Below are 25,994 nucleotides of genomic sequence, written 5' to 3'. Positions count from 1 at the left end.
GCATGTGATCAATGTAATAAGGTGTCATCTACTCATCAAGATTATTCATCTGCTGCAAGTGGCAATGCCTCATCCACTTGTCAAGAACATTCATGTGATCAATGTAAGAAGACATCATCTACTCGTCAAGATTATTCAACTAACTTGAGTACCACTACCTCATCTGGTTGTCAAGATCATGCATGTGATCAATGTAATAAAGTATCATCTGGTCAAGGTTATTCTTCCACTAAAAGCACCAGTGTTTCATCTAGTTGTCAAGATTCTTCATGTGGTCAATGTAAAACACCATCTACTTGTCAGGATAATTCGACTGCTCCAAGTGGTAAGACTTCAACTAGTTGTCAAGATCCTTCATGTGGTCAATGTAAGAAAACATCGTCTAGTCGTCAAGATAATTCGACTGCTCCAAGTGGCAATGCTTCATCTGGTTGTCAAGATCCTTCATGTGGTCAATGTAAGAAAACATCGTCTACTCGTCAAGATAATTCAACTGCTCCAAGTGGCAATGCTTCATCTGGTTGTCAAGATCCTTCATGTGGCCAATGTAAGAAAACATCATCTATTCGTCAGGATAATTCAACTGCTCCAAGTGGTAAGACTTCAACTAGCTGTCAAGATCCTTCATGTGGTCAGTGTAAGAAAACATCGTCTACTCGTCAGGATAATTCGACTGCTCCAAGTGGCAATGCTTCATCTAGTTGTCAAGATCCTTCATGTGGTCAGTGTAAGACCTCATCTACTGACCAGGATAATTCAACTGCTCCAAGTGGTAAGACTTCATCTAGTTGTCAAGATCCTTCATGTGGTCAATGTAAGAAGGCATCAGCTACTTCAAAAAGCAGTGTTTCATCCACTGGTCAAGAACATTCATGTGACCTCTGTAAAAAAGACTCATCTCAGCAAGAATCTAATCCATGTGCCGTCTGTAGTGAGTGTTCCCAAAAACCCTCTCAACAAGACTCAAGAAGTCCCCAAGATCCTACACTGCAGTGTTTGTACAAAGCCCCATCATCTGCATATGGTGCATCTACTGATCCTTCTACAACATTTAGTCCACAAAATAGCATGTGTAAGGCTGCACCAAGTCCTGGTGGAGGTAATGGTGACACATTACCCACCAACAGGCCCATTTACATGCATCTTTCTACAAAATGCTGCATTGTGAACTATAGTGATTCATCAACTTGTCTTGAGCCCATAACTGTGTATCATGAATCTACCATTCATCGAGTATCAGAAATACACTTTAGGGATGAACCTGAAACAGGCAGTACTCAATCTAAAGATGATGCTGCTGTATGTTCTGCTGATGGTACTGCATCAAAGGGCAAAAAGGTTAAGGCAGCGTCACCTGCTCCTCCCTCTGAGGAAGACACTTCTTGTCAAAGCTCTACAGATTCTGTATGTGAGGGAGAAGGAGAAGCAAAGGAAAAACCATCAGCCACTTGTGAAGGAGATGCTGGTAAGGAAAATGCAAATTAGATGAAGAATAAAAGATTTGATAAGAAGTTTTGAGCATGAGAGTGGAGAATAGGAAAAGTGATTTTGCCATTCATGTCCTTTTGTAGACCATTGAAACCTAACCTTATCCAGTAATAACTTTCCTGAGCTAGCCATGGCCAGTTTTTAATTGCAATGCACATGGACACTCACCCAAAGCTGCACTCATGTCGAAGTTAAAATTGATTTCATTGATTTTGCTGTTCATGCAGCTGTTCATAACAGTTTCACCCATTATTCTTCAGATGCAAATTTATAGTTTAACGTAACTTTAGGGAAAATGACACGAGTATTTCAATAAGTTGATGGAGCTCCAGTGATTCCACTGGTACCCAACTGCATCAGCATCCTGGAATCTAAATAAAAATTTCTCTATGATATAATGAATCCAGGATCAAATGGGTATGTTTTCAGAATATTTTTTCAAGGGTCTTGGTGGACCATGTATGCTCTTCGACTTCAGAAAGAAATATTTGCATCTCTCTGCAGTGGACTTTCCACACCTTCTGCAAATACAATCTTTATTGGATAGCCCCACCCCATAAAAGACAGTGCTGAAATTCATTTCCTCTGCTCCCCAGTAGCATCCTCTAACCATCGGATTGTAATGGTCATGCAGCTGCTTCCTGATGACTTTAAGGCCACTTCGTTAGTGGAAGTGACAATGACACGTTCTTTGGGTCTGGATGTTGAAACCATCTGGGGCTCCTCCCTTCCATTTTGATTGCATGGTAGGCTGATAATCAGTCTAGAGTTAAAGCAATTATGGTTCCTTCAAACAGTTGGCATGTTATTCCTTTGTAGCAACTTTGGTATTTAATGTAAAATTAGGAAAAATGGTGAAAGAATTGCATTCACAACAGGACTGAATGTAAGAGGATTAAATATTTTTGTTCTAATGAAATGATTAGGAATAAGACTTTGAAATTACTGAAACAATTTGGATGTAGGGATGAAGATACTATAGTAAAAAATGAGGTCTGTAGATGCTGGAGATCAGCATCTCAGGAATAGGGAATTCGACGTTTCGAGATACTATAGCCAAATTTGCATATTACACTAAAATAGATGGTGGAAGTAAATTGCAATGAAGAATTAGAAATTTACAAGTAGATCTGGAAAGTTGAATTGGTCAAAATCTGGTAGATGAAGTTTAATGTTGGTGTGAGGTTATCCATTTTGATCAGAACAATAGAGAGGCAATTTATTATGTAAATACAGATAAACTTAAAGAGTGCTTCAGTTGAGAGAGATCTGGGTGTTCTTGTGCATGAGTCATAGAAAACTAGTATGTAGGTACAGCAGGTAGATAGATTGGTAGATAGATCCTCTTGCAAGGATGCTGGCCTTGAAGAATCCTCTTGCAAGGATGCCTGCCTTGAAGAAGTTTTCCTCCTCTCTCTACAAGAATCACAGTGATTCTCTCTCTCACTGCAACCCCCAGGTCATCTCCTCTGCCCTGAAGCTCTTCAACCATGTCCTGAAGCTCTATTCCTGATGAAGGGCTTTTGCTCGAAACGTCGATTTTCCTGCTCCTCTGGTGCTGCCTGACCTGCTGTGCTTTTCCAGCACCACTCTAATCTAGACTGTGGTTTCTAGCATCTGCAGTCCTTGTTTTTATCCAGACAAATTTTTGTGATATTTCTACCTCTTTACTATTTTCAGTGATCCAGCCTCCACAGAGCTCTGTGGTAGAGAATTCTGAGAGAAGGAATTCTTTTGCATCTCAGTTTTAATTGAGTGTCCCCTTATTCTGTAACTATGTACCCTAGGTGAGATTCTAGGAGAAAGTGAGGACTGCAGATGCTGGAGATCAGAGCTGAAAATGTGTTTTGCTGGAAAAGCGCAACAGGTCAGGCAGCATCCAAGGAGCAGGAGAGTTGACGTTTCGGGCATGAGCCCATTCCTGAAGAAGGGCTCATGCCCGAAACGTCGATTCTCCTGCTCCTTGGATGCTGCCTGATCTGCTGCGATTTTCTAGCAACACATTTTCGCCCTAGGTGAGATTCCCCAACTACCAGAAACATCATCTTAAAATCTACCCTGTCAAGCTACCTCAGAATCTTGGATGTTCCAATAAGATCACCCTTCATTCTTCTAAATTCAAATGATAATGAACCTGTTTAGCTGTTCTTGATAAGTCGACTCCTTCCTTCCAGGCATCATCCTAATGAATCTCCTTTGAACTGCCTCCATTACATCCTTTCTTAAACATGGGGTCAATACTGCACATAGTATTTCAGATGCAACCTTACTGACCTATACAATTGAACAAGACTTCTCTGTTTTTAAACTCCAGTTCCTTAACAATAAAGGCTAACATTGCATTTACTCTCTTAATTAATTGTTGCATCTAACCTTTGTGTTTCATGCATGAAATTGTCCAGATTCCTCTGTGTTGTATTTTGGAATCTCTTTCTATTGGATAATGATCTGCATTTCGATTCTTCTACCAAAATAGATGATCTCACACTCCCCTATGTTAAACTCCATCATGAAAGATGTTGCTCAATCACTTTTCCTCTCTGTGTTTCCTTGCAGATTCCTTATATCTCCATCTCAAGACTCCCTCCCCTATTTTTTGTGTCATCATCAAATTTGGATATTCTGCCCCCTCCTCTAAGTTATTAATGTAAACATTAAATAATTGTGGTCCCCAGGGCTGATCCTTATAGCACTCCACAGGTTATGTCTTTCTAACCTGAAAAAGGCCCATTAATCCTTATATTTTGTCTGTGTATTAACCTACCTCAGTCCATGCTGATGCAGTACCCCAACAGGGTGAGCTCCTGTCTTATATAATAACCTTTAATGTTACAGTGTATCGAGTGCCTTCTCAAAATCCAAATATACTATATCTACTAGTTGTCATTTACAACTCAATTTGTTTAATCATCAAAATCTCAGATCAAATCTATCAAACTTCCTTCCACAAAACCATTTTGACTCTGTTTGATTGTATTCAGCTTTTCCAAATGTTCTGCTATTTCTTATTTAATAAGGGATGCTATCATTTTCCCACTGGTAGATTTTCAGCTAACTGGATGATAGTTCACTACTTTCTGTTTCCCTTTCTTTTTGAACAGGGGTATTAGGGCATATTAGCAGTTTTCCAATCCACTGGAACCCTTCCAGAACCCATTGAATTCTGGAATATTTCAACCAATGCCTGTGCTATCTGCAGCCATCTCCTTTAAAACCATTTTGTGCAGGCAATCCAGTCCTGGCAACTTGTCTGCCTTCTGTCTCATGAACTGGTTGGACCAAAGGGTCTGTTAGAACATAGAACATTGAACATTACAGTGCAGTACAGGCCCTATATCCCTCAATGTTGCACCAACCTTTGAAACCAATCTAAAGCTCATCTGACCTACACTATTCCATTATCATCCATATGTTTATCCAATAACCATTTAAATACCCTTAATGTTGGCGAGTCCACTACTGTTACAGGCAGGGCATTCCATGCCCTTACTACTCTCTGAGTAAAGAACCTACCTCTGACATCTGTCCTATATCTATCACCCCTCGATTTAAAGCTACGTGCCCTCGTGCTAGCCATCACCATCCAAGGAAAAGGGCTCTCACTGTCCACCCTGTCTAATCCTCTGATCATCTTGTATGCCTCTATTAAGTCACCTCTTAACCTTCTCTCTAATGAAAACAGCCCCAAATCCCTTAGACTTTCCTCATAAGACCTTTCCATCATGAGGCAACATCCTAGTAAATCTCCTCTGTACCCTTTCCAATGCTTCCACATCCTTCCTATAATTCGGTGACCAAAATTGTTATACTCCCAAGTGCAGCTACACGAGTTTAGTACAGTTGTAACATGATCTCATGGCTCCAAAACTCAGTCCCTCTACCAATAAAAGCTAACACACCGTATGCCTTCTTAACAATTCTATCAACCTAAGTGGTAACTTTCAGGGATCTATGCACATGGACACCGAGATCTCTGTGCTCATCCACATTACCAAGAATTTTACCATTAGCCCAATACTCTGTATTCTCCCTTGCTCCTTCCAAAGTGAATCATCTCACACTTTTCCACATGAAACTCTATTTTCCCCCTCTCAGCCCAACTCTGCAGCTTATCAATGCTCCTCTGTAACCTGCAACATCCTTCCGCACTGTCCACAACTCCCCTGACTTTAGTGTCATCTGCAAATTTACCAACCCATCCTTCTATGCCCTCATCCAGGTCATTTATAAAAATGACAAACAGCAGTGGCCCCAAAACAGATCCTCGCGGTACACCACTATTAACTGAACTCCAGGATGAACATTTCCCATCAACCGCCGCACTCTATCTTTTTACAGCTAGCCAATTTCTGAACCAAATCAATAAATCACCCTCTGTGCCTCTGTATTTTGTGCAGTAGCCTACCGTGGGGAACCTAATCAAATGCTTTACCCTCATCTACCTGTTTGGTCACCACCTCAAAGAGATGTACTTATGCTGTAATGACTTATCCCTTGAAAGAGAGAGACTGTAAAAGACTTTCCTACTGTTAGCATCTTGCTTGTCTGATGTCTCTGAAATTTTTGTGAAAATTGATGCAAAATATTGGTTTAAAATATCTGCTATTTCTCTGTTCCTCGTTATCAGTTCTCCAGTCACATCCTCCAAAGTTCCTACATTCAATTTAGTTACTTTTTTTTATAGATCTGTAAATGCACTTGCTGTTTGTTTTAATAATTCTTGCCAACTGATTTTCAGAATTAGTTTTCTCCCTCTTTATTAGCTTTGTAGTCAATCTGCTGTCAGTTTCTAAAATATTTACAATCTTTAGCCCTACCTAACTTTTACCACTTTGCATGTGATTTTTGATTGGACATACTCCTTGATTGCTTTTGTAAATCATGGGTAGATTGTTATCATCTCATCCTTCTTTTTGACAAAAATACATTTTTGTTGAGCGTTAGGAAATGTCTTTGAGACATTGGATTTTTTTTTAAACAAAGCTTCTTGGAAATCTTGTGATTTATCTATAGGTAATTGCAAGAAGTCACTTCTCAAATACCATCTGAGTTTTAATTAATGGCCATCTTTTAATGAACAATGTGTAGGTTAGAGAATTGTTTGTGGTTGGAATTAGTGGAAAGGAAGCCACCTGAAGAGACAGCAGCTTCCCTGCTTAGCCCTCATGTTTCTGAAACATGATTATTGTTTTGAACAAATGACTGGATTTCTCAATAGCCTGCATTTGCTAACACCAAGAAGCATGCACAATATGATCTAGGGAGATGCTTGTACATGAACTCGTGAATAAGATTTGTTGTCGTGTTTTATTGATGAGGCTATTTTCTGCACCTACGCAATTTTGGGATCAGGGCATGGCTGGTGGTAGTGAGGGTGTCCTGGGTGAAGGGAGGAAGACAAGGACTATATATACTTAGGACCATCATGTCTTGTACCCTCTTCAGAATTGTAATACTTATTTTACATTAATGAATCACCTCATACATCTTTGCATTGACCCTCATCTTTCGACTATCTGATACACTCCACCAACTTGTTAACATCCTTTTGGAATTCTGCACTGGAGTCCTTCTCACAGTTTACAATTCTTTCAAGTTTATCCGCAGTCTCGAAGTTTTCCTCTGCAAACCAAGATCCAGATCATTAACATATATCAGAAGAAACAAGGGTCGGAGCACAGACACCTGAGGAACTCCACTACAAACCTTCCTCCAGCCCAAAACAAAATCCATTGACCATTACTTTCTGCTTCCTATCACTCAGCCAATTTGTATCCAAGTTGCTGTTGTCCCTTTTATACCATGAGTATGACTTCCCTGACAAGTCTTGGGTGGCAATGTATCAAATGTATTCTGGGAATCCATGTATACTAAATCAACAATGTTACTTTGATCAAGCCTCTCTTTTATTTCTTCAAAAAACTCCAGCAAGTTAATTAAATGTGATTTCCTCTTTAGAAATCTGGGCTGACTCTTCCTAATCAACCTACTTTTTTTCCGAGTGATTAGTAATTCTGTCCAGAATAATTGTTTCTCAAAGTTTCCCCACGACTGAAGTTAAACTTTTCTCCACTGAGTGAAGTACTGAATGCAAAAGTTAGAATGTAATGCTGGAACTACATATGCTGGTTAGACCAAAGCTGGGGTTTTGTGCACAGTTTGGTCATCACATTAGAGGAAGGACCTATTTGCTCTGGAGACAGTAAAAATGTACTTTGTATCAAAGGTTATGTTGGCTGTTGTCAGGATTAAGTACATGTACTTAGGGCTGGGGAGGAACTTGGGTTGCGAGGGAAGGGATCAAGTTGTCATCACCCATATTGGCATCAATGACCTTGACAGAACTGGAAAGGAGGCTCTGATGAAAAAAATTGAACAGTTAGGATTAAGTTAGGACTAGCCAAGAGGAAAAGGTCCAGGCAGCTAAGAACAGAACGGGCCTTAGAGAAATATAGGAAGAGTAGGACCAATTTTAAACAAGGAATCAAACTGGCTAAAAGGGGTCATGAAATAACTTTAGTGAGCAGAATTAAGGAGAATCCCAAGGCCTTTTATTCGTATATAATAAGCAAGAGGGTAACCAGAAAAAGGGTTGGTCCACTGAAGAATAAGGAAGGAAGGTTGTGTCAAACCTGAGAAAATGGGTGAGATTCTCAATGATTATTTTGCGTCAGTATTCACTGAGGAACGGGAGATGGTGAATGCTGAGATTAGAGATACAAGTTAGTTTACTCCGGATCACGTTGACACAAGGAGGGAAGATGTTTTGGGTAGGCTAAAGGATATTAAGGTGGATAAATCCCAAGACAGGATGGGATCTATCCTAAGTTGCTGAGGGAGGCAAGGGAGGAAATAGCTGGGACCCTGACAGATATCTTTGTAGCATCCTTAAGCACAGGTGCAGTGCCAGAGGACTGGTAGGTTGCTCATGTTGTCCCCCTGTACAAGAAGGGTAGTAGGGATATTCCATATAACTACAGACCCGTCAGCCTGGTGTCAGTGGTGGGAAAGTTGCTGGAGAAGGTATTGAGGGATATAATCTATTTATATTTGGAAAAGAATGGGCTTATCAGTGATAGGCAACATGGTTATTTTGCAGGGGAGATTTACCAACATAATAGAGTTCTTTGAGGAAGTGACCAAGTTGATAGATGAAGGAAGGGCTGTAGGTGTCATATACATGAACTTTAGTAAGGCGTTTGATAAGGTTCCCTATGAGAAACTAATGGAGAAAATGAAGTCACATGATGTGCAGGCTGTTCTAGCTAGGTGGATAAAGAACTGGTTGAGCAACAAGAGACAGAGAGTAGTAGTTGAAGTGAATTTCTCGAAATAGAGAAAGGTGACCAGTGGGGTTCCACAGGGATCAGTGCTGGGGCCACTGTTGTTTGTAATATACATCAGTGATCTGGAAGAGGGCATTATTGTTCTGATCAGTAAGTTTGCAAATGACATGAAGATTGGTGGAGTAGCAGAAAGCATTGGGGACTGTCAAAGAATACAGGAGAAAATAGACTGGAGAGTTGGGCGGAGAAGTAGCAGGTGGAGTTCAATTCAGGCAAATGTGAGGTGATGCATTTTGGAAAGTCTAATTCTAGAACAAACTATACTGTAAACGGAAGAGCCTTGGGAAACGTTGATGAGCAGAGAGATCTGGGAGTTCAGGTCCATTGTACCCTGAAGGTGGCTGCACAGATGGTTAGAGTGGTCAGGAAGGCATATGGTATGCTTGCCTTCATCAGACGGGGTATTGAATATAAGAGCTGGCAGGTCATGTTAAAATTGCACAAGACATTGGTTCGGCCGCATTTAGAATATTATGTACAGTTCTGATCGCCACATTACCAAAAGGATGTTTATGTTTTGGAAAGGGTACAGAGAAAGATTAAGAGAATGTTGTCTGGTATGGAAGATGTCAGCTATGAAGAGAGGTTGAGTAGTTTAGGATTATTTTCATTAGAAAAAGGGAGATTGAGGGTGGACCTAATTATGGTCTACAAAATCATGAAGGGTATAGACAGGGTAGATAGAGATAAGCTTTTTTTTCCCAGGGTGAGGGATTCAATAAAAAGAGGTCACACGTTCAAGGTGTGAGGTGAAAAGTTTAAGGGGGATATACACAGCAAGTACTTCACACAAAGGGTGGTAGGTGGCTGGAACGTGTTGCCAGCAGAGGTGATAGAGGCAGGCACAGTAGATTCATTTAAGGTGCGTCTGGACAGATACATGAATAGATGGGGAGCAGAGGAATTGGATGATAGGTTTAGACAGTGGATTTGGGTCGGTTCAGGTTTGGACGGCTGAAGGGCCTGTTCCTGGGTTGTAAATTTTCTTTGTTCTGTGTTCTTCATCAAAAGTGGGATTTACTCACAGGATTACTATGTGAGCCCCGTACAAACTGGCAATATAGTAAATAAAGTCAAGGAGTTAAATCTATGGCTCCTCAGAACTGAGAAAGGATCGCAGGACCCAAAAGGTTATCTCTAGTTTCTCTTCACAGACGCTGGCAGACCTGCTGAGCTTTTCCAGCAATTTCTGTTTTTGTTTCTGATTTACAGCATTTAGAGAATAAGGTTGTTGTCTAGAATCACACACATGCATGTTTTCAGATTAGTGTGTGTCCCAAGATCATAAAGAAAGTAGCTATTCAGATAATGGATGCAAAAGAATCCTTACGTTCTAGAAATATATCAGAGCAAAACAAAAAACAGCCAGTGTAAAAGCCTTGCTCAAAAAGGGAGGACACTAAAAGAAACTATAGACTTGTAAGCTCGATATTCATAATTGGAAAACTGGTTAGAGTCCATTCTAAAGGATGTACTAGCAGAGCATTTAGAAATACCTAAAATAATCAAGCACAGTCAACATGGCTTCATGAAGGGTAAATCATCCCAGCAAATTTATTACAGTTATTTAAAGAGGTTAGATAAAGGGGAAGCAGTAGATGTAAAACATTTGAATTTCCATAAATTTCAATGAAGTACTACACATAAGGCTACTGAAGATGATAAGAGCCCATGGCGGTTGGGAGTATTATATCAGCATGGATAGAGGAATGGCTAACTAATAGAAGACAGAGAGTTAGGAATAAGAGGGCATTTTCAAGATGGCTATCAGTCAGTAGTGTTGTGCCAAGGGAATGAGTGCTGGGGCCCACAATTATTTACAATATATATTAATGCCTTTAATGAGGCTGGTTTGTGGATGACACAAAAACAGGAGAGAAGAATGCACAGAAACTATACAGAGGGATGTTTAGTTAGGAAAAACTTAGAATCATAGAGATGTACAGCACGGAAACTGACCCTTCAGTCCAACTCGTCCTTGCTGACCAGATATCCCGACCCAATCTAGTCCCACCTGCCAGTACCTGGCCCATATCCCTCCAAACTTTCCTATTCATATACCCATCCAGATGCCTTTTAAATGTTGCAATTGTACCAGCCTCCACCACTTCCTCTGGCAGCTCATTCCACACATGTACCACTCTCTGCGTGAAAAAGTTGCCCCTTAGGTCTCTATTATATCTTTCCCCTCTCACCCTAAACCTATGCCCTTTAGTTTTGGACTACCCCCACCCCAGGTAAAAGACTTTGTCTATCATATCCATGCCCCTCATGATTTTATCCATAAGGTCACCCCTCAGCCTCCGATGCTCCAGGGAGAATAGCCCCAGCCTATTCAACCTCTCCCTGTAGCTCAAATCCTCCAACCCTGGCAACATCCTTGTAAATCTTTTCTGAACCCTTTCAAGTTTTGACAGATATACAGTGTGGCAGAATGTGAGGTAATGCACTTTGGCAGGAAAAATGGAAGAGTTGATGTTATTTAAAGAGAGAAAGACTGCAAAAAGCTACAGCACGGGGATTTGAGGGTTCTCTTGCAAGAATCACAGAATATTAGCCTCCATGTTCAGTTTTTAATATGAAAGGCAAATAGACTATTGGCCTTTCATTTCAAAACAAATGTAACATAAAATTTGGAAAGTATTACTAAAACTATAAAAGAAACTAGTCTTTCCCCACCAAGATTACACTCAGATGGTGGTGAATCTGTGGAGCTTTTTACTACAGCTTTTTATTAATGACTTGGATGAGGGAGTTGAAGGGTGGGTCAGTAAATTTGCAGATGATACGAAGATTGGTGGAGTTGTGGACAGTGAGGAGGGCTGTTGTCGGCTGCAAAGGAACTTAGATATGATGCAGAGCTGGGCTGAGGAGTGGCAGATGGAGTTCAACCCTGCCAAGTCTGAGGTTGTTCATTTTGGAAGAACAAATAAGAATGCGGAATACAGGGTTAACGGTAGGGTTCTTAGTCAGGTGGAGGAACAGAGGGATCTTGGGGTCTATGTACATAGATCTTTGAAAGTTGCCACTCAGGTGGATAGAGCTTGTAAGAAGGCCTATGGTGTATTAGCGTTCATTAGCAGAGGGATTGAATTCAAGAGTCGCGAAGTGATGTTGCAGCTGTACAGGACTTTGGTTAGGCCACATTTGGAGTACTGTCGCTTTAGGAAAGATGTGGAAGCTTTGGAGAGGGTGCAGAAAAGATTTACCAGGATGTTGCCTGGAATGGAGAATAGGTCGTACGAGGATAGGTTGAGAGTTCTCGGCCTTTTCTCGTTGGAACGGCGAAGGATGAGGGGTGACTTGATAGAGGTTTATAAGATGATCAGGGGAATAGATAGAGTAGACAGTCAGAAACTTTTTCCCCAGGTACAACAGAGTGTTACAAGGGGACATAAATTTAAGGTGAAGGGTGGAAGGTATAGGGGAGATGTCAGGGGTGGGTTCTTTACCCAGAGAGTGGTGGGGCCATGGAATGCGCTGCCCGTGGGAGTGGTAGAGTCAGAATCATTGGCGACCTTTAAGCGGCAATTGGATAGGTACATGGATGGGTGCTTAATCTAGGATAGATGTTCGGCACAACATCGTGGGCCGAAGGGCCTGTTCTGTGCTGTATTGTTCTATGTTCTATGTACAGAGAGTTGTCAAGGCTGGATCTTTACAATAACACAAAGCTGAGGCAGACTTTTCATCAGTAAGGGAATCAAGAGTTATGGGGAAAAGACAGCAAAATGGAATTGAGAATGATCAAACCAGCCATGATCTCATTGAATAGAAGCACAGAATCAACAGGCCAAATGGCATATTTCTACTCCTATGTCTTATGGTCTATGAAGAGATTTGCAAGAATGTTTCCACATCTTGAAAATTGCAGCCATAAGGCAAGATTGGATAAGCTAGAGCTGAGTTCCGCAGAACAGAGGATGCTAAGTAATGATTTAATGGAGGAGTAAAAAATAATGAGAGGATCAGATGGAGTGGATGGAATTGACTGGTTTCCTCTGTGATTAGTGGAGTGCCTCAGGGATTGTTGATGTGCCCATTGCTGTATATCAAAGATTTGGATGATAATGTACAAGATATGATTAGTAAGTTTGCAGATGACACTAAAATAGGCGGTATTGTGGACAGTGAGGAAGGTAATCAGAAATTGCAGCAGGACCTTGATCAGCTGGGCAAGTGGGCCGAGAAATGTCAAATGGAGTTTAATATAGGTAAGTGTGAGGTCTTGTATTTTGGAAAGTCAAATTAAGATAGGAGATTCATAGTGAATGGCAGGGCCTTAAGGAATGTAGTGGAGCAGACAATGCTGCCCCTTTAACAAGGTTATTTTGTCCTTTTTTATTTCAAGAGGGGTCATAAAGGCAAATATGCCATTATGTCTGGAAGTGGCTACTTCAAACAATTTCAGAGAACTGGCCATTTCTCCCAGTTCAGGGTTTTTGCTGGTTTTGTTTGTTTTAGGACGCAGGCAGAATTTGCCGGGAGCAGACAAACTGCTGCAGTGAAAATAAGGTTCCATGCTTCCACAGATTTTTTTTTTGCCTGAGTCTTCTCGCTGCAATCTCTTCTGCCTGTAAGAACCTGAGTTTGAATTTACCATTTGCCAAGGGGTGTGTTCCTTGGGATGTTGCAGGTATTGGAACAGCTTCTTCATTAAGTTGTGATTTTGAGTCAGTTGGATTTCCAAATAGTTGTTATTCTAATTTCTGTTTTCTTTTGTTCATGTTTCAACCGTAGTGTGTAAATAAATTCTGTTCTTGCTTAAAGCTGAGTGATTTGATCCATTCTACACCTGCCTTTAAAATATGAAAAAGTTAGCGTCTGGATTACCTTAAAGTGAATTGAGCGGGTCTGGCCTGATCCATAAAGAACAAACAAAGAACAAAGAAAGTTTACAGCCCAGGAACAGGCCCTTCGGCCCTCCAAGCCTGAGCCGATCCAAATGTACTGTCTAAACCTGTCAATTGCTAACCATTTGTATCCCTCTGCTCCCCACCTACTCATGAATCTGTCCAAACACATCTTAAATGAATCTCCCGTGCCTGCCTCTACCACCTCTGCTGGCATTCCAAAGTGCCCACCACCCTCTGTGTGTGAAGTACTTGCTGCGTGTAACCCCCTTCATCTTCCCACCTCTCACCTTGAAAGCATGACCTCTTGTTATTGACTCCTTCACCCTGGGAAAAAAAGTTATCTCTATCTACCCTGTCTATACCCTTCATGATTTTGTAGACCTCAATTAGGTCCACCCTCAATCTCCCCTTTTCTAATGAAAATAAACCTAACCTACTCAACTTCTCTTCTTAGCTAGCACCTTCCATACCTGGCAACATCCTCATAAACCTTCTCTGCACCCTCTCCAAAGCGTCCACATCCTTTTGGTAATGTGGCGACCAGAACTGCATACAGTTTTCTGAATGCGGCCAAACCAATGTCATGTACAATTTTAACAGACTTGCCAGCTCTTATACTCAATATCCCATCCAGTGAAGGCAAGCATACTATATGTCTTCTTAACCACTCTATCCACCTGTGCAGCAACCTTCAGGGTACAATGGACCTGCGCTCCCAGATCTCTCTGCTCATCAACTTTTCCCAAGGCTCTTCCATTCATTGTATAATTCGCTGTAGAATTAAACCTGCCTAAATGCATCACCTCACATTTGTCTGGATTGAAATCCATCTGCCACTTTTCTGCCTAACTCTCCAGTCTATCTATATTCTCCTGTATTCTCTGACAGTCCCTGATGCTTTCTGCTAATCTTTGTGTCATCTGCAAACTTGCTGATCATACCAACAGTGCCCTCTTCTAGATCATTTATGTATGTTACAAACGACAGTGGCCCCAATACTGACCCCTGTGGAACACCACTGGTCACCTTTCTCCATTTTGAGAAACTCCCTTCAACTGCTACTCTCTGTCTCCTGTTGCTCAACCAGTTTTTTATCCACCTAGCTAGAACATCCTGCACACTGCGTGACTTCACTTTCTCCATTAGTCTATAATGGGGAACCTTATCAAACACCTTACTAAAGTCCATGTATATGACATCAACAGCCCTTCCTTCATCTATCAACTTGGTCACTTCCTCGAAGAACTCTATTAAGTTGGTAAGGCACGATCTTCCCCGCACAAAATCATGTTGGCTATCACTGATAAGCTCATTCTTTTCTAAATATAAATAGATCCTACATCTCAGTACCCTCTCCAGCAACTTCCCCACCTCCAACGTCAGGCTCACTGGTCTGTAGTTACCCGGAATATCCCTACTACCCTTCCTGTACAGGGGGTCAACATGAGCAACCTTCCAGTCCTCCGGCACCTCACCTGTGTTTAAGGATGCCACAAACATATCTGTCAGGGCCCCAGCTATTTCCTCTCTCGCCTCCCTGAGCAATCTGGGATAGATCCCACCCGGTCCTGGGAATTTGCCCATCTTAATAACCTTGAGCATACCCAACACATCTTCCCTACTTATGCCAATGTGATCCAGACTCATCAAACTTCTACCTCTAATCTCAAGATTCATCATGTTCCTCACCTCAGTGAACACTAATGCAAAGTAATCATTCATAATCTCATCCGTTCTCTCAGGTTCGGCACACAGCCTTCCTTCATTATCTTTTAGTGGACCAATCCTTTCTCTAGTTACCTGCTTGCTTCTTATATAAGAATAAAATGCTTTGAGATTCTCCTTAATTCTGCTTGCTAAAGTTATTTCGTAACCCCTTTTAGCCCGCTTGATTCCTTGTTTAAGACTTGACCTACTCTTCCAATATTCCTCCAGGGTCAGTTCTGTTCTTAGCTGCCTGGACATTATGTACGCTTCCCTTTTCCTCTTGGCTAGTTGTACAATTTCTCCTGTCATCCACGGTTCACGAATCTTGCCTTTCCTATCCTTTGCCTTCAACGGGGCATGCCTATCCTGCACTACCGTTAACCTATCTTTGAAAGCCTCCCACATCTCAAATGTGGACTTCCCTTCAAATAGCTGTGTCCAATCTACATTTCCCAGCTCCTGCCATAACAACTAATAATAGAGAAATCCAGGTTATGTTTTGGGGAACCGGCTCAAATCCTACCTGGTCTGGCTTACATGTCACTCTGTAGTCAAACATGGTTGACTCTTGGGAATTAGGAATGGGCAATTATTTCCATATCTTTAAAAAAAAGTTAACAGCAATAAGACTAAAATTCTAATACAGTGCCTGAAATAGCCACGTTTTCTTGAGAGGAAAGGTTGGATTTACAGTGTTTACATCCATTGGCGTTCACAAGAATAAGAGGTGACTTGATTGAAACATTTAAGATCCTTGGGGGTTGACAAGGTGAAGTTTAAAATGATGTTTCCTTTGATAGAAGAATTTAGAACTAGGAGTCGTTGTTTTAATAAGAGAATGCCCGTGTAAGACAGAGATAAGGAGAAATTATTTTTCTCGAGGGCGTTAAGATGCTTGTGATGGACAGATTTCTAATCATTAAGGGAGTTAAAGGTTATAGGATAAGGAAGGAAAATGGAGTTGAGGATCTCACTGAATGGCAGAATGAACTCAATGGGCCAAATGGCATATTTCTTCTGTGGCTTATAGTTTTATAGGTAAAGACTTTGGAAATCTCTTTATCAAAGTATTTTTAAGGCAGTGGTGGATGGATTCTTGAGAGGTAAGGTGGGAGAAACATTTGAGAGGTAGGTGCAAAGATGAAGTTGAGATTACGATTAGATCAGCCATGATCATCTTAAATGGCAGAGTAATTTCAGGGATCAAATAGCCTAGCCCTATCATATCAATTCATCTTAGATTTCAGAGTCTACCTGACCTCAAGTGAAATGTTACATTAAAGATTCTTTACAGATATTTGTGAGAGAAACTTCTTTGATAAGCTACTGCATAGGAGGCTGCGAAATAATAAGCAGGTACTGACTTGAATAGAAGATTGGCTGACTGGCAGAAGACAGAGAGTGGGAATAAAGGGATCTTTTTCAGGATGGCAGCCAGTGACTAGTGGAGTTCCGCAGGGGTCAGTATTCATATTATACATTGACAATCTGGACAAAGGAACTGAGGGCATTGTTGCTAAATTTGCAGATGTCACAAAGATAAGTGGAGGGACAGGTAGGTAGTATTGAGGAAATGAGAGAGGCTGCAGAAGGGCTTGGACATGCTGGGAGAGTGGGCAAAGAAGTGGCAAATGGAGTATAATGTGTAAGGTTATTCACCACGATAGGAAGAATTGAGGCATAGAATATTTTCTAAATAGGGAAAAGGTTTGGAAGTCTGAAGCACAAAGGCACTTGGAAATCCTGGTTTAGGATTCTCTTAAAATGCTGGCTCGGATGGCAGTTAGAAAGGCAAATGCAATTTTAGCATTCATTTCAAGAGGGCTAGAATACAAGAACAGAGATTTTAAAAAAAAACAGAAATTGCTGAAAAACCTCAGCAGGTCTGGCAGCCAAAGCAGAGTTAACATTTCGTGTCTGGTGATCCTTCTTCAGACCTGCTGAGTTTTTCCAGCAGTTTCTTTTTTGTTTCTGATTTTCAGCATTCGCAGTTCTTTTTTCTAATAGCAGAGATGTACAGCTGGGGCTTTATAAGGCTCTTGTCAGTCTATACTTGGAATATTGTGAGCAGTTTTGGGCCCTATACATAAGGAAGGATGTGCTAGTGTTGGAGGGATCCAGACAAGGCTTATAAGAATGATCCCAGGATGAAGGGCCTGTCATATGAAGAGCAGTTGAGGACTCTGGGTCAATGGAGATTAAGAGGATAAGGTGGGATCTCATTGTAACTTACAGAATACTGAGAAGTCTAGATAGAGCGGACATAGAGATGCTTTCACTAGTAGAAGAGATTATGACCCAAGGGCATCGCCTCAGTGTGAAAGGCCAACCCTTTAGAACTAAGATGAGGAGGAATTTCTTCAGCCAGAAGGTGGTTAATCTGGAACTCATTGCTGTAGGGAGCTATGGAGGCCAAGTCATTGAGTGTATTTAATATATAGAGAGAGAGGTTCTTGATTGGTAAAGAGATCAAGAGTTATGAGGAGAAGGCAAGAGAATGGGATTGAGAATTGTATCGGCCATGATCGAATATTAGAGCAAACTCGATGTGTCTAATGGCCTAATTCTCCTCTTATATTCAGGTTGTGAGTTTGCTCGATGACCTAGAAGTCTGCTGCTATATTTATGGACTTAAAGGCTCAGTTGTTATTAATTTCACTCAATTTGTGGCCTTTATTTTCTAATATAGGTATCCAGGACCCTGTAATGATTGATGAAAGCTGCCCAATGTACTCCATATTGCGTAAAGATGAGAGCTCAGAGGGGAAGACAACAGATCAAGATGAATCTTGCCCTGTAGAAGAGAGTTCTTCACAAACAGCAGAAGAGAAGACAGGAGAAACGGATGACACTTGCCCTGGAGAAGAAAAGACAGGAGCAGCTGCAGCACAGAAGAAGGCATCTGAGGAAGGTGAGTCTTGCCCTGTGGAAGCACCTTCAAAAACAGAAGAGGCTGCAGCAGAGGAATCTTGCCCTGTAGAAGGAACTTCTTCAAAAACAGAAGAAGCTGCAAAGACTGAAGAGACGAAGAAAACTGACGAAGATGAGTCATGCCCTAGAGAAGAAAATGTTTCTGAGGCGAATGAGCAGGAGTTGCCTACAATTGTTGACAAAGGCTTCAAACGGGTAAACTGCAGAATTGATGCATTGGGGAGCAAGATGGATGGTCTGATAGACAGCATTAAATCACTTGCTGATGTTATGAACAAAGAGGATGAGAAACAAACCCGAGGGGAACAAGAGCCAAAACAAAAATCACCACAAGCATCACCAGAATCGAAATCACCAACAGCACCGTCTCCAAGAGCAACAACCCCAGAAGAGGCGACACCTGCAACAAAGTCGGCAGAAGAAGGGGAGGCAGAAACAAAAGCAGAATAAATGATGGAACCAGGACAACAGTGCAATCCATACTCTTCTAACATTTGTGAAGAGACACTGTGAGGTTGTGTCTTCTTAAATAAAACACTCTCTAAGGAAAGCCTGAGACAGTAGTTACATTAGTGAACCCTGGTACATTAAAAAGAAACTTGTAAGAATCTGTGCAATAAAGATCTTATTGCCAATTTGCTCTGATTTCAGATTCTTGTTTATTGATATTTGGAAATGACTGAATTATAATTCCAGTAATTGCAAGAGAAGATACTTAATTCCTTGAAAAGTTTTGGATATGTTGGGATATTTTATATATATATGTGTGTGTGTGTATATATATATATATATATATATGGATGTCCATTCTAAGGAAGGGTCACTAGATTCCTAATGAAGAGCTTTTGCCCGAAACGTCGATTTTCCTGCTACTCAGATGCTGCCTGACCTGCTGTGCTTTTCCAGCACCACACTCTCAACTCTAATCTCCAGCATCTGCAGTCCTCACTTTTGCCAAAATGTCAACTCTGCTTTCTGTCCACAGATGCTGTCAGACCTGCTGAGTTTTTTTCAGCAATTTCTATTTTGTTTTGAATATATTGATGTCTTGCTTTGATTTCAGAGATTGAATTATTGGCCTTAGTTTCTAAATGAGTATTTAAAGGAAAGTTGACACACAGGTGAAACCTAAAGAAATCTGGTGATGGTTAGATCATTAGATCATAAGAGATAGGAGGAATAGGCCTTTTTGCTCCTGGAGCGTGTGGTGTCTTTCAGTAAAACCATGTGTAATCAGTAAAATCAAACTGATGTGACTCTAGGGGTGGTACGGTGGCTCAGTGGTTAGCGCTGCTGCCTCACAGCACCAGGGTCTCAGGTTCGACCTCAGTGTTGGGCAACTGCCTGTGTGGAGTTTGCACATTCTCCCCGTGTCTGTGTGGGTTTTGTCCGGGTTCTCCGGTTTCCTCCCACAATCCAAAGATGTGCCGGTCAAGTGAATTGGCCATGCTAAATTGTCCATAGTGTTAGGTGTGTTAATCAGAGGGGGGTGGGTTACTCTTTGGAGGGTCTGTGTGGACTTGTTGGGCCACAGGGCCTGTTTCCACACTGTAGGGAATCTAATCTAATCTAGTCTTAAATCCACATTTCTGCCTGTTCCACATAACCGTTAACTCGCTTTTCAATCAAAAATCCATTTGAATATATTCAAGGCTGGTCAATGACTGAGAACCCACTGCTCTCTGTAAATGAGAACTCCAAAGATGAATAAACCGTTGAGAGACGAAATTCTGCCCCTTCTAATGAGAATGCCCATATCTTTAAAAGGTGTTTCCTCATTCTAGATTTCTCAACATCATCTACCCTATCGAGCCCCCTCAGAAGTTCTGTTTCAATAAGTTTGACTTTCATTCTCCAGAACTTCAGTGCATCTAATGAGAAATGTTCAGCAAGTTGGATTAGACTATCCCTACATCCCAGGCAAAATGTGATATGATGCACTTGGGAAGTGCTAAGAAGGTAAGGGATTGCACGATGAATGGTAGAAATTTGGAACGTACTGAAGATCGGAGACCTTGGTGTGCATATCCACAGATCTCTGAAAATAGTAGGATAGATGGTTAAGGTGGTTAAGAAAGCATGTAGGATACTTGTCCTTCTTAGCCGAGGCATAGAATAAGGAGGTTATGCTGGAACTATGTAAAACACTGGTTGAGCCTCAACTAGAGTACAGTATGCAGTTCTGATCACATTACAGAAAGTATGTGATTAAATGAGAGAGGAACAGAAGAAATCTACCAGAATGTGGCTGTACTGGAGGGGTCAAGATATGAGGAGATTTAAATAGATTATTGTTGTTTACTTTGGAATGACAGGGAACTAATAGAGATGTATAAGATTATGAGGGACAACATTGAGTGTATGGGACGGCATTTTTTCTAACATTGGAAGGATCAATAATCAGGGTATAGATTTGGGGTAACAGGTAGAAGGCTAAGAGGAGAGTTGAGGATTTTGCTTTTCATTCTGAGCTGCTTTCATTTAACATGGCAGGGAGATGGAAGCCAAGAGAATATTAGAGAAAAATGCTACAATCACAACATATGTAGAGATATTGTTGTATTGGTCAAGAGAATTGTAAGTTAATAGGTGAGGTCTGTAAGTGACAAAGAAATTAAGGCTAAATCAAGATTACTGTACAGGTATGTGAATGTATGGATTATAGTAAATGGAGTTACTGGTACAGATTATATAGAAATATGTTTTAGTGATAACAGAGACCTCGCTTAAGGAAGGGCAAAATGGCTATTAAATATTTCTGGGTACAAGGTTTTCAGAAAAGGTAGAAGACTAAGGAAGAGGGGCAGTAGTATTGGTTGAAGGAGATTGTTGGAGTACTGAAGAAAGAGGATGATTCACAGAGTTCAAGTACTGAATCAATTTGGCTAGGGCTAAGGACCAAAAAGGATATAATTAGAGTCATACTGTCATACACCACAGAAACAGACCCTTTGCCCCAATTCATCCACGCCAACCAGGTATCCTATTCTGAACTAGTTCCATTTTCCTGCGTTTGACCCAAATCCCTCTAAACCTTTCCTATTCAAATACCTGCTGAAATGTTATAACTGTATTAGCCTTTACCACTTCCTCTGACGGTTCATTCCACACACACCCACCATTCTCCAAATGCAAAAGTTGCCCCTCAGGTCCCTTTTAAACTCCCCTCTCACCTTAAACCTATGCTGTCTAGTTTTGGACTCCCTTGGGTATTCACTTTATCAATACTGCTCATGATTTAAAAACCTCTGTAAGGTTTATAAACCCTCAGCCTCCGATGCTCCAGGGTAAAAAGTCCCAGCCTATCCAGCCTCTCCATATAACTTAAAGCCCCCAGTCCCAGTAACATGCTTATATATTTTTTTCTGTACCCTTTCAGGTTTAACAACAGAATTGTATGTAGTATTCAAAAAGTGGCCTCATCAACATCTTGCACAACTGCAACATGATGTCCCAATTCCTATACTCAGTGCTCTGACCAAAGAGAGCATGCCAAGTGCCGCCTTCATCACACAAACCAAAAGCTGAGCAGTTATTTAGACTCAAAACATTAGCTTGCTTTCTCTCCATGGATGCTGCCTGACCAAGAAAGAAACACTGTCACTGAAAGCTTTCAAAATTAATAAAGAAGTAATCTTGGATAGACTGTTCTACTTAATGTTGACAAAATACCAGAACCAGATGACATGCATCCAAGGATACTGAAGAAAGTGAAAGTGGAAATTGCAGGGACACTATGAACTTTAAGCCCTCCCAAGGCTCAAGAGATGTGTCAGAAGACTGAATAATTTCCAACACAACAGCCTTGTTCAAGAAAGGTTGGTAAGAAAAATCCTACAATTATGGACTAGTCAATGTAACTTCAGCGATGGGAAGTTTATAAGAACTATTATTTGATAGTCACATGGAAGAAGATGGCTTGAGTAGGAAGAGGTAGCATGGAATAATGAAAGGGAAGTCAGGTATAACTATTGGAGTTTGATGAGGTTACTGTTGATGCAGTATTCTTGGATTTCCAGACGGCTTTTGAGACAGTGTCAGACAACAGACTTGAGAACAAATTATAGATCATAGTATATAAAAAGGACAGTAGCAATGTGGATACAGATATTTTCTCATAAACTTGTTCAGAGATATTATGACACACCTCAGGATCAGGTGAGTATTGAACTCAGTCATCTTGGTCCAGAGGTAGGGATACTACTACTGCATCACAAGAATCTGCAGCAACATGGAAACAAAATTAGATGAGTAATCTGAAAAGGACAGTCATAATCCATGGATATATTTCAGGCTGAAACAAGGTTTGTAATGAAGTTCCCCAGAGGTCAGTATCTTTTTGTAGTGATGATCTGAATCTTGGTATGCAGAGACAATTTTAAAGTTTGTAGATGACACTAAACTTGGAAGAATTGGGAATTGTTCCCCATATTATGGTATTAAATGAGTGATGTTTTGGATACTGTAGCAGGAGTGCCACTACAATAGTGTTTTGGGTATTGTACGAAAAGCTATTGTTTCTTCTCAATCTAGAAAGGAGGATTTGTAGACGTATGGTTTTACACTTTTACAATTTGTTTAAAAATCTTCCAATCTGTGTTGTAAGTAGATTGTTTAGATTATTCTGTATTAACTTCTTTTAAATTAAATGCTGTTTATTCTGAGTAAGATTTGCAGCATTCTGTACTTACGTTTCAGCAAGAGTACTTTTTTTTTGTTAAACCAAACAAAATAAAAATCCATCAAGCCAGGCTCCTGACTTAGATCTGACTTGTTGGCACTAACATCTTTGGAGATTATAACACAGTAGAGCTTAAAAAAAGCATTGCTAAATTAGTGTAGTGTGTGGATGGGTGGCAGATGAAGTTCAACATGAACAAGTGTCAGGTAATATATTTTGGTATAAAGAACATAGAGAGAGACGGTACAAAATAGAGTATGATTCGATAAAGTGTGTGAAGGAGCTGAGAGTCTTGGATGTAAATATGCATAAGCCATTGAAAGTGGCAGGTCAGAAATTGACAGCTGTTCATAGTTTTTTAAAAATTTATTTATGGAATGTGGGCATCGTTGGCTGCCAAGCATTTATTGCCAGTCCTTAGTTGTCTCTTGAGAAGGTGGTGGTGAACTGCCTTCTTGACCTGCTACAGTCCACCTGCTGTGGGTTGACCCAGCCATTAGGGAGGGAATTCCAGGAATTTGACCCAGCAACAGTGAAGGAATGGTGATATCTTTCCAAGTCAGGATGGTGACTGGCTTGGAGGGGAACTTGAGGGTGGTGGTGTTCCATATATCTGTTGCCCTTGTCCTTCTAAATAGAAATGGTTGTGGGTTTGGAAGGTGCTGTCTGAGGATCTTTGGTAAATTTCTGTAATGCATCTAGTAGATAGTACACATTGCTGCTGCAGTATCAATGGTGGAGGGAGTGCATGTTTGCTGATGTGGTGCCAATCAAGTGGGCTGCTTTGTTCTGGATGGTGTCAAGCTTCTTGAGTGTGCGAGCTGCACTCGTGGCGTACAGGCACTGGGGAGTCAGGAGGTGAGTTACTCGCCTCAGCATTCCTAATTTCTGACCTGGTTTTGTAACCACTGTGTTTATGTGTCCAGGTGAGTTTCTGTGTGGTGCTCGAAACGTACAGCTGGTCAGACAGCACCTGAGGAGCAGGAGAGTCGACATTTCGAGCATAAGCTCTTCATCAGGAATGAGGGGGTGGCCCAAAGGGACTGAGAGATATGTAGGAGGGGGGTGGGGGCTGGGGGAATGGTGGCTGAGAATGTGATAGGTAGATGAAGGTGGGTTGAAGGTGATAGGTTGGAGAGGTGGGTGGAGCAGATAGGTGGGAAGGAACATGGACAGGTAGAATAGTACAAGAGCGTGGTGCTAAGTTGGAAGATTGGATCTGGGATAAGGTGGGGTGGGGGAAGGGGAAATGAGGAAATTAAATCCACGTTGATCCTGTGTGGTTGGAGATGTTCCACAAATTGGCATCGTCTCTCCAATGTAGAGATCACATTGAGAGCAATGGACACAGTAGATGATGAGTGGAAGTACAGGAAAATCTCTGTTGGATGTGGATGGGGGTGAGGGGGGATGTGTGGGCACAGGTTTTCCATTTTGTGCGGTGGCAGGGGAAGGTGCCGGGTGGGTGGAGGGTGGGTTAGTGTGGGATGTGGACCTAACAAGGGAGTCTCGGAGGGAATGGTCTCTACGGAACACAGATAGAGTTTAGGCAGGAAACTATATCCCTGGTGGATGGGATGTATTTTTAGGTGGTGGAAATGGTGGAAGATGATGTGATGTATCCGGAGGTTGGCAGGGTGGAAGGTGAGGACCAGGGGGTTCTGTCCTTACTGTGATTGGAGGGATGGGGTCAAAGGTGGAGGTGCAGGAAATGGAAAAGATGCACTGGAGGAGTGTTTCAGAGAAAATCTCAGGGACACAACGCATTAAACCCTGTAGCCGAACACTATAACTCACCCTCCTACTCCGTCAAGGTCCTGTGCCTCCTCCACTGCCAAACTTTAGCCATCCAATGCCTGGAGGAAGAAGGCCTCATCTTCCCCCTTGGGACCCTCCAACCACATGGGATCAATGTGGATTTCACCAGTTTCCTAATTTCCCCTCCTATGTTATCGCAGATCAAACCTTCCAATTCGGCATCGCCCTCTTTAACTGTCCTACCTGTCCATCTTCCTTTCCACCTAGCCACTTCACCATCCTCTCCAACCTGTCACCTTCACCCCCACCTTCATCTACCTATTGCATTCTCAGCTACCTTCCCCCCCTCATCCCCAATCCCCTCCAATATATCTCAGCCACCTTGGGCCACTCCCTCATTCTTGATGAAGAGCTTATGCCTGAATCTCCTGTTCCTCTGCTGCCTGACTGGCTGTGCTTTTCCAGCACCACATTCTTCAACTCTGATCTCCAGCATCTGCAGTCCTCACTTTCTCCCAATTAAGTTTCTGGTCATGACAGCCCCCAGGTCATAAATAGTTTAGGGCCAGTATACATGGTACCGTATACTTGGCTCTATTACTGGGGCATGGAGTACAACAGTAGCAAAATTTTATAAATTTATATATCAATATATAGACTTACCTGGAGTATTGTGTAGGCTGAAGGCAGTTTACTATAGGAACTGTGCGATGCATAAGTAGGACTGCAGAAAGTAACTGAGTGAATGATTCCAAGGATGAGACAGTTCAATTAGAAGGAAAGATTGGAGAAATAGTAGAGTCTGGGCTCTTTAGCTTATTCAGTACTGAGATGGACAGACTTTTATTTAGAAGTGCATCAAAGGTTATGTGAAAAAGGGAGGAAAGTAAACTTCAGGATTATCTTTTTTTTCTTGCTTCCCAAGTAATAGCCGATGCTTACCCCAATTAAAGATGACTACTGCAAGTGATTTCTAAAGGAACATACTTTACTCTCATTCCCAATGAAATAACTCCATAGACGCCAGTATCCCGCCACCAAGTCACCCTCTACTTGGGGACTCCTTGACACTGGTCCAGCTCCCTCACAGCCAGCTGTCAGAATGACAGAATATCTGACACTCCTGTTTTCTTTTGTCCTTTTTTTTGTCTTTTTCTCTTTCATTTTTTTCTTTTTTTTCCCCATTACCCCCACACTACCGCCTAACCACAGTAATGCTTACTTTTT

General features: G+C 41.4%; 1 protein-coding gene across 1 annotated transcript; it reads left to right on the top strand.

Moving 5' to 3' along the window:
- The first annotated feature begins 307 nt into the window (after positions 1-307).
- On the top strand, positions 308-18,937 carry LOC132815533 (retinitis pigmentosa 1-like 1 protein). The gene is made up of 2 exons (XM_060824538.1): positions 308-1,465; positions 18,087-18,937. Exons 1-2 carry the CDS (start codon positions 1,069-1,071, stop codon positions 18,776-18,778), a joined length of 1,089 nt encoding a protein of 362 aa, XP_060680521.1. The 5' UTR covers positions 308-1,068; the 3' UTR covers positions 18,779-18,937.
- The last annotated feature ends 7,057 nt before the right edge of the window (positions 18,938-25,994 follow it).

The sequence above is a fragment of the Hemiscyllium ocellatum genome, chromosome 4 (assembly GCF_020745735.1).
Source record: "Hemiscyllium ocellatum isolate sHemOce1 chromosome 4, sHemOce1.pat.X.cur, whole genome shotgun sequence".
Taxonomy (NCBI): domain Eukaryota; kingdom Metazoa; phylum Chordata; class Chondrichthyes; order Orectolobiformes; family Hemiscylliidae; genus Hemiscyllium; species Hemiscyllium ocellatum.
Note: the sequence above shows the minus strand (reverse complement) of the source record. Positions and strands in the feature narration are given on the sequence as shown.